The sequence below is a fragment of the Malus domestica genome, chromosome 05 (genome assembly GCF_042453785.1).
Source record: "Malus domestica chromosome 05, GDT2T_hap1".
NCBI lineage: Eukaryota > Viridiplantae > Streptophyta > Magnoliopsida > Rosales > Rosaceae > Malus > Malus domestica.
In genome coordinates this window covers 45606601-45619139 of record NC_091665.1, presented here as the reverse complement: position 1 = coordinate 45619139, position 12539 = coordinate 45606601, and the positions used below count along the sequence as shown (strand labels likewise).

At 35.5% G+C, this 12539-nt stretch overlaps 2 protein-coding genes across 2 annotated transcripts; both read left to right on the top strand.

Annotated features, from left to right (window-relative positions):
- Positions 1 to 4403: 4403 nt before the first annotated feature.
- LOC139196298 (stigma-specific STIG1-like protein 1) lies at positions 4404 to 4817 on the top strand. Its single transcript, XM_070821991.1, has one exon. It carries the CDS (start codon positions 4404 to 4406, stop codon positions 4815 to 4817), a length of 414 nt encoding a protein of 137 aa, XP_070678092.1.
- Positions 4818 to 7704: 2887 nt separating this feature from the next.
- LOC139196599 (stigma-specific STIG1-like protein 3) lies at positions 7705 to 8655 on the top strand. The gene has a single exon (XM_070822902.1). The coding sequence runs from the start codon at positions 7841 to 7843 to the stop codon at positions 8291 to 8293; it is 453 nt and encodes a 150-aa protein (XP_070679003.1). The 5' UTR covers positions 7705 to 7840; the 3' UTR covers positions 8294 to 8655.
- The last annotated feature ends 3884 nt before the right edge of the window (positions 8656 to 12539 follow it).

Sequence of the window (12539 nt, the reverse complement as noted above, 5' to 3'; positions counted from 1 at the left end):
GTAAGCGTGAAACTCGATGTGATCACATAAGGTATCAGTGTTATAAAAGGGCATGACTTTGATTATAATGTTTAGTCTGTGTCCATGTGGGAGAATGTTAGATACCTAGTTGGACTTGACTAACATTATAAGTATCTTTAGTTGCCTATACGTTATAAACTGATTAAGGAGTTGTAAGCGTGGAAAACTACTTCTTTAACTAAAGATACGTGGATAACATGCAGCAAATGATAACTGTTTATCCACTGCTCGGCGAAAACTGCCGACAACCGCAGGAAACTGATTTCCACGATAGATGGAAGTTAGATGAAGGCTGTGTATATATAATCCAGTTCCCTACCCGTGAAGAAATGTTCTGTAAATCAGGGTTCTATCACCTTTGGAACTTAAAAGTCTTAAACGAGTAGAAGAACTGCAATTTTCAACCAGAAGCATGACTGCTCCAGGTATCGCAACATAGTTGAACTAAATGTAATCTGGGATACTTGTTATATAATGAACTTACTGCATTAATGTTTAACTGCAAATTGATAAAGTAAAATATATATATCGGTTTCCAACAGTACCATCTCTTTTAGGCACTTGAGCCTGGGACTGATGAAATTCGGGGGGAGATATGGAACCGGTCTAATGGAGATGAGATCCACATTTGTTAGCGAGTATACCTCTATTAGAGAGATAGTACAAATATGGTAAGTGTAACATTACTCAATTCCTAAAAGTTTTTTTTTTTTTGGATAAACGATACGATATTCATTGAATGATAGGGAATACGTACATAGTTGAGGATAGGGTGCACAAATGAGCCTTGATAAAAACCTTGCCGAAGATTTCAATCTAGTAGAAGAAAAAAAAAGTGTCCCGCACAAACAACTTGAAAAGTTAACTATCCTCAATGTATTACAATTGAATAGTAAATCAACTAACGGGATTTATCTTCAATCAAGATGTTCGTGACTAAAGTGTGTGTATATATAGGGCCAAATAGTATCCTCAATTCCTAATGTTAGGCACAAACCAAAGTAAATATATATATATATTGCCGAATAGTATCCTCAATTCCTAGTTTTAATTAGTCAATACACCCACATGATCGACATGTGATTCTTCTCTTTTCACCATTTTCCATCTCACATTGGAATTTTGGCATCAATGGGGAACGTGACATCCCCTACCCGAGTCACCGAGTCTAGTCCTAGTCCCTTGATAAAGATCCCATATCATAACGGCTGACAATTAATACACATGCATGTCTTCATATATGTTATTTTTCCTAATTCGTTTTTGGATGATGAAGAACTCTTTTAGGTCTTGAAGAATACAAGAATTTCACCTCAAAAATTGACAAAATTAAATATACTTTATTTTGTGTGGTTCCACATAACTACAATGATATTTTTTTTATGATAAAAACTCTTATACCTATGATGTTGACGGTAATACAAATTGAAAGACAGTATAATCGTAGATTGAGACTTATCTTTTTAAAATCTTGACAACAAGTAAATTCAGTACAGCTGAATCTCTATAAGTAGTTCCAGGACCCCTTGCTTTTTATCACATCTAAAATTTCTCGCTTTCTCTCTCTGCCTTCCTCACATATTAATTTGCCCTTTGTTTTCGGTCCTAAGTAATTTGCACTATAGTTATGTCCATGAAACTGCCCAAGTTTTTGTTCACATTGGTGTTGATAGCGGACATAGCCATTTTCTCCTCAGCAACTCCAACTATTAAAGAGACACATGGTAACACCAAATCACAAAACCCTAGTAGTACTATCAGTCGGTTTCTTGGTTTGCACGAGTTTGTAGGGCATCGACATCGACCAAGGATAACTTGTGAGAGGAGTCCAAGAATTTGCTGGGCAATGGGCAGCCCAGGACCTTACTGCTGCAACAAAAAATGCGTCAATGTGATGACTGATAAACATAACTGTGGAATGTGTGGAAGAAAGTGTAACTATTCAGGACTGTGCTGCAAAGGGAGTTGTGTGTATCCCTCTGTGGATGAGAGACATTGTGGCAAGTGCGACAACAGGTGCCCAGCGGGAAGCTTATGCGTCTATGGGCTCTGCAGTTATGCTTAATTAAAAACTTAAAACATAATTTTATATATAGTTAAGAATATGTGTGATTGTTACAAATAAGGCCAAGTTATCTGTACTCCTGATGGATTTGCCGGAAGCCGGGACATGGATAACGTAGTGATTCGAGCCGGTCGAGAGTACAAGATTACTAACCGAAGACTACAAGATGGGCCGGCCGAAGACCTGCTAGCGAAGGAATGCATTCTGTTTACTTGAGTTATATATTGTAGTTTAAAAAATAATGTTATCAATCTTCGATATTGTTGAAATACATTACGAAATCGGGACTAAAAAAGTGTGTAAAAAAAGCGTCGTTGGATATAGATATATATACACATACACACACACGGATCAAGGTATGGAATACGTAATGTAAGTAGTAAGATCATGGCTTTATTATCCGTATATAATCGAACAAGTTAATGTAACGACTAATAGGTGGCATGCGTGGGGCAATTTTGTGTGTATACAAATTAAGGTGAAAATTGGAAAAAAGTGCAACTGCATCTGATGATATGATAAATTGATATATTACATACAGGTTGGTCCAAACAATATACTTAAGTATTGCGTGATGATGGTAATAGCATTCTTTAGTTAGCAATTCGAAACGATGCTGCGCGCACGCACATTACAAATAAATGCTTGGATACCACGAAAAACTATTTTGTCATAAAACTACATAAGATCAGGAACCATTGAAGAAATGAAAATCTAGTCAATCAACCACCACTTTTTTTGCTTTCAGCTGAAATTTTTTCCAAAGCATATATATATATATATATATATATATATATGCGAAGTAAGATATTGAATGTCTCTAATTATATATTTGGAAAACCGAATTAAATGAACTACACATAAAAGATATTATGTTGATAAAGAAGCGTTAACTTCATTTTGCACTAAACATATTTGTACCATCATTTGTATCATCTCTCTAATAGAGATGGAACCCACATGTGTTGGTGGGCCGTTCTCTATTAGAGAAATTGTATAAGTGATGGTACAAAAATAAATGAGAAGTGTAACACTACTCATAAAAAAATGAACAATATTTGACTACTGAATTTTTAGCAGCCACTCCTACTTTCACCCAATTAGATTTGAACACGTGTTTAGTTTGTGTTTAGAATTTCAATCGTTTGAACATGCGTTCAAATTTGATTGGATAAAAGCAGGAATGACTACTGAATTTCAGCAGCCAAGTATTATTCTAAAAAAAATAAGTTTTAAATCGAACCATCAAACTACAAAAACTGAAGTGATTGAAATGGCGCAAAGAAAAAAAAATTGACTTGCGACCTAAAACCAATACAGCATAAAGATACGGATGAAGAAAAATTATTTTAAAAATATCTAAATGTACTACGGTCTAGTAATATTCCTCTTCGTTTAGAAGTGAAAGGTCTTAGGTTCGAATCTCGTGGATGACGAATTCGATACCAAATTAGGCTGCCCATTGTGTGGCTTAGCCGAACTCCCTCTCCCCCTGATGTAAAAATATTGATGTACTAAAAAAATGTATTGCTTAGAACTTTACACTTTAGAAAAACACATTTCAAACTCAAGTAGTTTACATATAGTTGAAATGTGTTTAAATGTATATTTTGTTATGCACAGAACCAAATCTAAGCTAACGAATTCGAATTGGATGGTGTGGTCACTCTCCTGGAAGCTTCTTCGTTCATACATATTGGTCAATGGTCAGTTATGTGATTCCAAAAGTATACTAAAGAAGCAGAAAATGTCAACATAGAGGCTCCACAAGTGCTTCTGTAACGGTTTCCCCTTTTGTAGAGTGGACTAACTTTGGTTTCTTGGACCCCTGAAATAACAAGAAGGCGGGCTTGGGCTCACGTAGGCACCAACATATATGCAATATTATGCATGCATGAGTGTGATCAACCCAAGCGAATAAGAACACCACAGCGCCTAACCTGCCTACTTTATCATAAGTAAATTTCTATCTTCTTCTCCATAAGTCCATATCCACCTAATTAATTTGGAGTACAAAGTTTCTTTGGAAGCCTAACTTTGTTTACTTAAACGCTTCGTAGCCCTTTGATTTAGACCAACCCATTAAGTAGATGAATACTCACACAAATTATGAAATTAATACCATCCATAGCCCCCTCTCATTCTTCTCTATAAATACTCCAACCCTATATGCTTCTTCATCCAAAACATTCATACATACCTTCATCACCATCTTCTCTTCCTTCAGAAATCTCTCCCTTTATACATAAAATACACCCGACTACGCAAACAAAACATCATGAAAGCCTTCAAGGTTTTTCTTCTGCTTGCCATGCTAATGGCTTTAGCCATTACTCTCTCCGCAACACCGGACCAAGAAGAATCGTTCTTGGACGAGGATAATAATGATACAGATGATGCAACCAAAAGCATGCAGTCAGAAAAAACTACTTCTCTTATCGGAAGAAGCCGCTTCCTTGCCTCTCGGGCCGCTGTGCCCACATGCGACAAATACCCTAGAGTTTGTCGGGCGACGGGCAGCGCAGGGCGAGATTGCTGCAAGAAGAAATGCGTGGATACGAACACAGACAGAGTAAACTGTGGCAAGTGCGGGAAGAAATGCAAGTACGGGGAGACATGCTGCAAAGGCAAGTGTGTGAACCCTAGGTCTGACAAGAAAAATTGTGGGAGCTGCAACAACAAGTGCAAGAAAGGCAGTTCATGTGTCTATGGGATGTGCAGCTACGCATGATAATTATGATGTCTTCATGATGCCATCAGCAGATAAATTATTCTACTCGATCTATATATTGCAATGATAGTGTCTGGGGGGTACAACTATACTTGAAATTCTTCAGGTTACCATATGGAGGCTTGGCCAATTAATTATTGTTTATTATTAATTGATTATTTCTTTTATTACAATGTACCTAATGAATACGTAATTTGTTAGAGAAGGAGGATCCGACCCGGATTCAGTTTCCTCTTAGGGTTAGTATTGTGTTTCCTTGTTCTTGTGTGCTTTGTAATTTTAGTATGTTAAGAAATCTTGCTTTGTACTCCAAGTTACTGTTTTAATAAATAAGTACAATTATTAAATTAGAAAACTTCATCTTAATCCTTAAAAAAGATGAGTTTTAGTCTACAACCTTGTGTAAGATTAAAATCTAATTTTAGTCCCCGAGACATTTAATCATCTCATTTGTTAATTATATTTTAATGTTTTATTTCCTTTTTATTTCCTATTTTTAATGTATTAATACATTTAATTTTCATTTCATTCATCATAATATATTTTGATGTCTACATTTAGGTAAACTAATTTTTTTTTATATAATATATTCCGATACAATTTGTGCAATCTTCATTTAGGTACATTAATTCATTTGATATATTTCAGTACATCCATCTATACAAATATATAGGTACATTACTTCAATATAATATGTTTGTACCATACTTGACCAATCCTAAAATTACTGAGTACCGGTCAACTTTATACTGTCAAGGACCCAGAAGAGTTTCCCTTCAACCAGGAGGCCAATCACAGTGCGACACGTGTCGACATCAGAAGCCAATCACAGCGCGATACGTGTCAACATTAGAAGCCAATCACAACACGACACGTGTCAATGTCAAAACAAAGCTAGAAACTCTCTTCTATAAAAGGAGATCATTCTCCCACAATATTTCGTAATGTCATTTGTACTAAATCATTCACTAGTACTCACTCAAGGAGAGCTTGAACCTATGTACTTGTGTAAACCCTTCACAATTAATGAGAACTCCTCTACTCTGTGGACGTAGCCAATCTGGGTGAACCACATACATCTTGTGTTTGCTTCCCTGTCTCTATCCATTTACATACTTATCCACACTAGTGAGTGGAGCAATCTAGCGAAGGTCATAAACTTAACACTTTATGTTGTACCAAAGTCCTCACTGATTTTGTGCATCAACATAATACATTTTGGTACTTTAATTCAATATAATACATTTTGGTACGTACGTTTCAGTACACACATTTCAATATTAAAATTTAGGTACATTAATTCAATATAATACATTTCGGTACTGTCATTTGTATACTTATGTATTTACATATATATGTGTCACTAATTTCATTTAATATTTTCTCATTTATGTTCATTTATAATTGAAATAACTAATATGTGCATATTAATAAAATTAAAATTAAAATTTTAATGTGAAGACATTAAATACCAGAAATAGAATATAAATTTTAATAAAAGTACACTTTAAGGGATTAAATTGAATATGTAATCTAGCATCATGTTTTTTTGAAATTCTAATTTTTTGCAAGGACTAATGTTGAAAACCCCCTTATTAAATTCTCTCATTTCTACCTGGTATTAGAGACCGGTTCTTACGAACTAAGTGGATCTCTTTCTCTCTCAATTATGAGGGGAATTATTATTTCCCATTTAATTAATTAAGTTCTTATTTGGAGATCATTTTCACCGCTCGATTTGATTAGTTTGGTACTGTACGTATGTTAATTAGAAGGAAATTAATTTGTAAGCCAGTCGGGCATCTAATTGGATGAGATCATGTCTATGTTGCATTGGCCCCCAGGATATGATCGAACAATGAGAGAGTTAAAACTAGTTAAAACAGCATATGCCAAAAAATGGGTATCCTTTTCGTTAAAGGACATGTATATATACCTATATGTTTTTAAAATTCATCTATGTACGTAAATATTTGTATTTATGATCAAACAATGAGACAGTTAAAACTAGTTAAAACAACATATGCCAAAAAATTAGATCATGTATATATATATACCTCTCTTGGATGACGATTTCGATAACAAATTAGGTTGCCCATTGTGTGGCTTAGCCAAACTCCCATTCCCCCTAGTGTAAAAATATCGATGTACTAAAAAAAAAGTATTGCTTACAACTTTACACTTTAGAAAATCTCATTTCAAACTCAAATAGTTTAGAAGAAGATTTAGTGGAAAGATTAGAATTTACTTAGAGCATGATTATAATTATATATATATATATATATATATATATAAAGCGTTTTTGTTTTTATATAAAACTTATAGTTGAAATGTGTTTAAATGTATATTTTGTTATGCGCAGAACCAAAAATCTAAGCCAACGAATTCGAATTGGATAGTGTGGTACTCTCCCGGAAGCTTCTTCGTTCATACATATTGGTCAATGGTCAGTTATGTGATTCCAAAAGTATACTAAAGAAGAAGAAAATGTCAACATAGAGGCTCCACAAGTGCTTCTGTAACGGTTTCCCCTTTTGGAGAATGGACTAACTTTGGTTTCTTGGACCCCTGAAATAACAAGAAGGCGGGCTTGAGCTCACGTATGCACCAACATATATGCAATATTATGCATGCATGAGTGTGATCAACCCAAGCGAATAAGAACACCACAGCGCCTAACCTGCCTACTTTATCATAAGTAAATTTCTATCTCTTCTTCTTCTCCATAAGTCCATATCCACCTAATTAATTTGGAGTACAAAGTTTCTTTGGAAGCCTAACTTTGTTTACTTAAACTCTTCGTAGCCCTTTGATTTAGACCAACCCATTAAGTAGATGAATACTCACACAAATTATGAAATTAATACCATCCATAGCCCCCTCTCATTCTTCTCTATAAATACTCCAACCCTATATGCTTCTTCATCCAAAACATTCATACATACCTTCATCACCATCTTCTCTTCCTTCAGAAATCTCTCCCCTTATACATAAAATACACCCGACTACGCAAACAAAACATCATGAAAGCCTTCAAGGTTTTTCTTCTGCTTGCCATGCTAATGGCTTTAGCCATTACTCTCTCCGCAACACCGGACCAAGAAGAATCGTTCTTGGACGAGGATAATAATGATACAGATGATGCAACCAAAAGCATGCAGTCAGAAAAAACTACTTCTCTTACCGGAAGAAGCCGCTTCCTTGCCTCTCGGGCCGCTGTGCCCACATGCGACAAATACCCTAGAGTTTGTCGGGCGACGGGCAGCGCAGGGCGAGATTGCTGCAAGAAGAAATGCGTGGATACGAACACAGACAGAGTAAACTGTGGCAAGTGCGGGAAGAAATGCAAGTACGGGGAGACATGCTGCAAAGGCAAGTGTGTGAACCCTAGGTCTGACAAGAAAAATTGTGGGAGCTGCAACAAAAAGTGCAAGAAAGGCAGTTCATGTGTCTATGGGATGTGCAGCTACGCATGATAATTATGATGTCTTCATGATGCCATCAGCAGATAAATTATTCTACTCGATCTATATATTGCAATGAGTGTTTGGGGGGTACAACTATACTTGAAATTATTCAGGTTACCATCTGATGGAGGCTTGGCCAATTAATTATTGTTTGTTATTAATTGATTATTTCCTTTATTACAATGTACCTAAAGAATACGTAATTTGTTAGAGAAGGAGGATCCGACCCGGATTCAGTTTCCTCTTAGGGTTAGTATTGTGTTTCCCTATTCTTGTGTGTTTCGTAATTTTAGTATGTTAAGAAATCTTGCTTTGTACTCCAAGATACTGTTTTAATAAATTTAATCCTTAAAAAAAATGAGTTTTAGACTATAACCTTGTGTAAGATTAAAATCTAACTTTAGTCCCTGAGACATTTAATCATCTCATTTGTTAATTATATTTTGATGTTTTATTTCTTTTATTTCCTATTTTTAATGTATTAATACATTTAATTTTCATTTTCAGTTCATTCATCATAATATATTTTGATGTCTGCATTTAGGTAAACTAGTTTTTTTTTATATAATATATTCCGATACAATTTGTGTAATCTTCATTTAGGTACATTAATTCATTTTCGGTATATCCATTTATACAAATATATAGGTACATTACTTCAATATAATACATTTCGGTACATTAATTCAATATAATACATTTTGGTACGTACGTTTCGGTACACACATTTCTGTCACATCTCGGCCCGGGTCAGATCACTTCCCGGGCCCGCTCCATCACCGTAGCATGATATTGTCAGCTTTGGGCCCCGACCACACCCTTACGGTTTTGTTTTTGGGAACTCACACGAGTACTTTCCAATGGGTCACCCATCATGGGAGTGACCTCGTGCGCTACTCGCTTAACTTCGGAGTTTCGATGGAACCCAAAGCCAGTGAGCTCCTAAAAGGTCTCGTGCTAGGTAGGGATGAAAATATACATTTAAGGATCACTCCCCTGGGCGATGTGGGATGTTACAACTCACTGGCTTCGGGTTCCATCAGAACTCCGAAGTTAAGCGAGAAGGTGGCCAGAGCACTCCCATGATGGGTGACCCACTAAGAAGTTCCTCGTGAGTTCCCATAAACAAAACCATGAAAGCGTGGTCAGGGCCCAAAGTGGACAATATCGTGTTACGGTGGTGGAGCGGGCCCGGGAAGTGGTCCGCCTCGAGTTAGGATGTGACAAAATAGTATCAGAGCCAATCCTGGTTGGAAGTGTGCCGACGAGGACGTCGGGCCCTTAAAGGGGGGTGGATTGTAACATCGCACATCGTCCAGGGGAGTAATCCTTAAATATATATTCCTATCCCTACCTAGCACGAGGCATTTTGGGAGCTCTCTGGCTTCGGGTTCCGTCAGAACTCCGAAGTTAAGTGAGAAGGTGGCCAGAGCACTCTCATGATGGGTGACCCACTGGGAAGTTGCTCGTGAGTTCGCAAAAACAAAACTGTGAGGGCGTGGTCGGGGCCCAAAGCGGACAATATAGTGCTACGGTGGTGGACCCCGGGCCAGGATGTGACATTTCGGTATTAAAATTTAGGTACATTAATTCAATATAATATATTTCGGTACATATATTTAGGTTCATTATAATATATGTTGGTACAAACATTTCGTTACAGTCATTTGTATACTTATATATTTACATATTTATGTGTCACTAATTTCATTTAATAATTTCTCATTTATGTTCAAAGAACTAATATGTGCATATTAATAAAATTAAAATTTTAATGTGGAGCCATTAAATAACAGAAATAGAATATAAATTTTAATAAAAGTACACTTTAAGGGATTAAATTGAATATGTAATCTAGCACCAGATTTTTTTGAAATTCTAATCTTTTGAAAGGACTAATTGAAAACCCCTTTGTTAAATTCTCTCATTTCTACCTGGTATTAGAGGCCGGTTCTTACGAACTAAGTGGATCTCTTTCTCTCTCTTAATTATGAGGGGAATTATTATTTCCCATTTAATTAATTAAGTTCTTATTTGGAGATCATTTTCACCGCTCGATTTGATTAGTTTGGTACTTTACGTATGTTAATTAGAAGGAAATTAAGTTGGAAAGAAAAAGCCAGTCGGGCATCTAATTGGATGAGATCATGTCTATGTTGCATTGGCCCCCAGGATATGATCGAACAATGAGACAGTTAAAACAGCATATGCCAAAAAATGGGTATCCTTTTCGTTAAAGGACATGCATATATACCTATATGTTTTTAAAATTCATCGATGTACCTAAATATTTGTACTTATGTATTTTTGTGTACCGTATGTCCGTACTTATAAACATTTGTGTAACCATATATTCATCTATGTACCCACTTGTTGTCTACTGTTACATAGCTCCATCATTTTGAAATTTGATTTGAGTATTGCTCATTTAATAACCATTACTCTCTCTGCAAGACCAAATAACCACCAAGCAGCGGCATCAAGAAGCCGGTTCCTGGCCTCGAAGACTCCGGCGGGTAGGGGAGGATGTGGCCAAAACCCTCTTGTTTGTAGTGCCACTGAAGGTAGCCTAGGGCGTGATTGATGAACAATGTTTGTACGGATATGAGGGCAGACGCACTCAACTACGGGGTTTGTGGGAAGAGATGCGAAATGTCAGAGATATGCTGCAACTCTCATTGTGTCAAACCAATGTCCGACAATCAAAACCGTGGCAAGTGTTTCAACCATTGCAAGATAGGCATTTCCTGTGACAAAGGGTTTTGCGACTATGCTTAATTAGAAATCATCATGACACCGCCCAGATCGAATACTTCTACTCAACAATAAGAATCACAATAATGTATGCACGTGTCTGTGTGCATCCCTATCCGTTACGTAGTTAATGGTTTATGTATTTAATTGCATGTTTTTTCTCTCAAATTACAACTGTCTGTACTTAGGTTAAGGTTATGAGTCTTTGTGTGAGTGCATGTGCGGACTCGTACAATGGCTAGCTTGCTAGTGATCATCGACATGGGCTTTGTCATTTACTGTTTATTTAGTTTTTTCTTTTAATGATGTTGTGTGTGTGTGTGTGTGTGTGTGTTTGGCTGATGCATGTTTCTTTCTATTTTATTAGTTGAATTTTCTCATTTGCTTCAATGTAGCTAAACAATTTTTCGGTCATTCTTAAACACAATCACGTAAAGTTACTATCTTATTTAAATTATAACACATTAACTTAGTTTTTAATAATATACCTTAAAAGCGAGATCTATCAATCATGTTGATACAGCATGACGAAGAGAAGGATAGCAAATAAAAATCTTAAAAAACAAGTAATAAATTGGATTCCACCAAAAACATGAAAAAAAACCTAAAAATTTATTGAATGATAATTGAAAGATGACAATCCTAATACCTTAACGTCATCTAAACTACCTACTAACAAAACTCTCTTTGTCAATCAAAAGTGGATAAAAAGACCAAATTAACTCTATCAACAAAACTAAAGCAAAATAACCAAAATAAAAGTTAATAGAAATATAGTAAATTAAACACAAATTAATTTTATGGGTTTTTTTTTTCCAACACTTTACTGCGAGGTAACCATATCAGTTGCCTCTTCCACTTTTTTTTTTCTCAAATAAAATAATCCCTAATAACAAAATAGTTATTAAGAAACAGTTGCTAAAGATTTGAACAAATCTCTTTGAGGACGAAAAATTGTTTGAAGGTCATCATTTTGGACTCCATACAACTTAGGGCATAATAGGTATTTGAAAAATATTTTAAAAGCTTGTTTGTAAAATTAGGTCGACTCATTATTTTGTTTACTTTAAATAAAAGGTCAATGGACCCAACTCAACAAGCATGATGTCATGGACTAAAATTATGAAATAAAGTCAACGGACCTAAAATCATTAAGCATGATGTCTTGGATTAAAACTAATAGCTGACTATTTTTTTTTTGTCGGGCTGACTAAATTTTTGGAGTTATGTCTAATTATCCCTAAAAAATACCTAAAGCGTCTCTAAAACTTAAACCCCTAAATCAAAAATTGTAAACTATGGGAAATTTCGGAACCAAGTCATGCTACTTTTGTGAGTTTGATGCACGTATTTATTCTCTTTGAAACAAGTCATGGATTTTTAGTACAAATTTGCAAATTTTATTTTTGTTGCCCTTATTTGTGCTATTTGACTAGATCTTTAATCAATTTTGCCATTTAATTTATACCACATATCATTCACCCTTATTAAAACATGTAGA

Coding starts and splice junctions, on each gene's coding strand:
- LOC139196599 (XM_070822902.1), top strand. CDS start 7,841: ATGAAAGCCTTCAAGGTTTTTCTTCTGCTTGCCATGCTAATGGCTTTA.
- LOC139196298 (XM_070821991.1), top strand. CDS start 4,404: ATGGCTTTAGCCATTACTCTCTCCGCAACACCGGACCAAGAAGAATCG.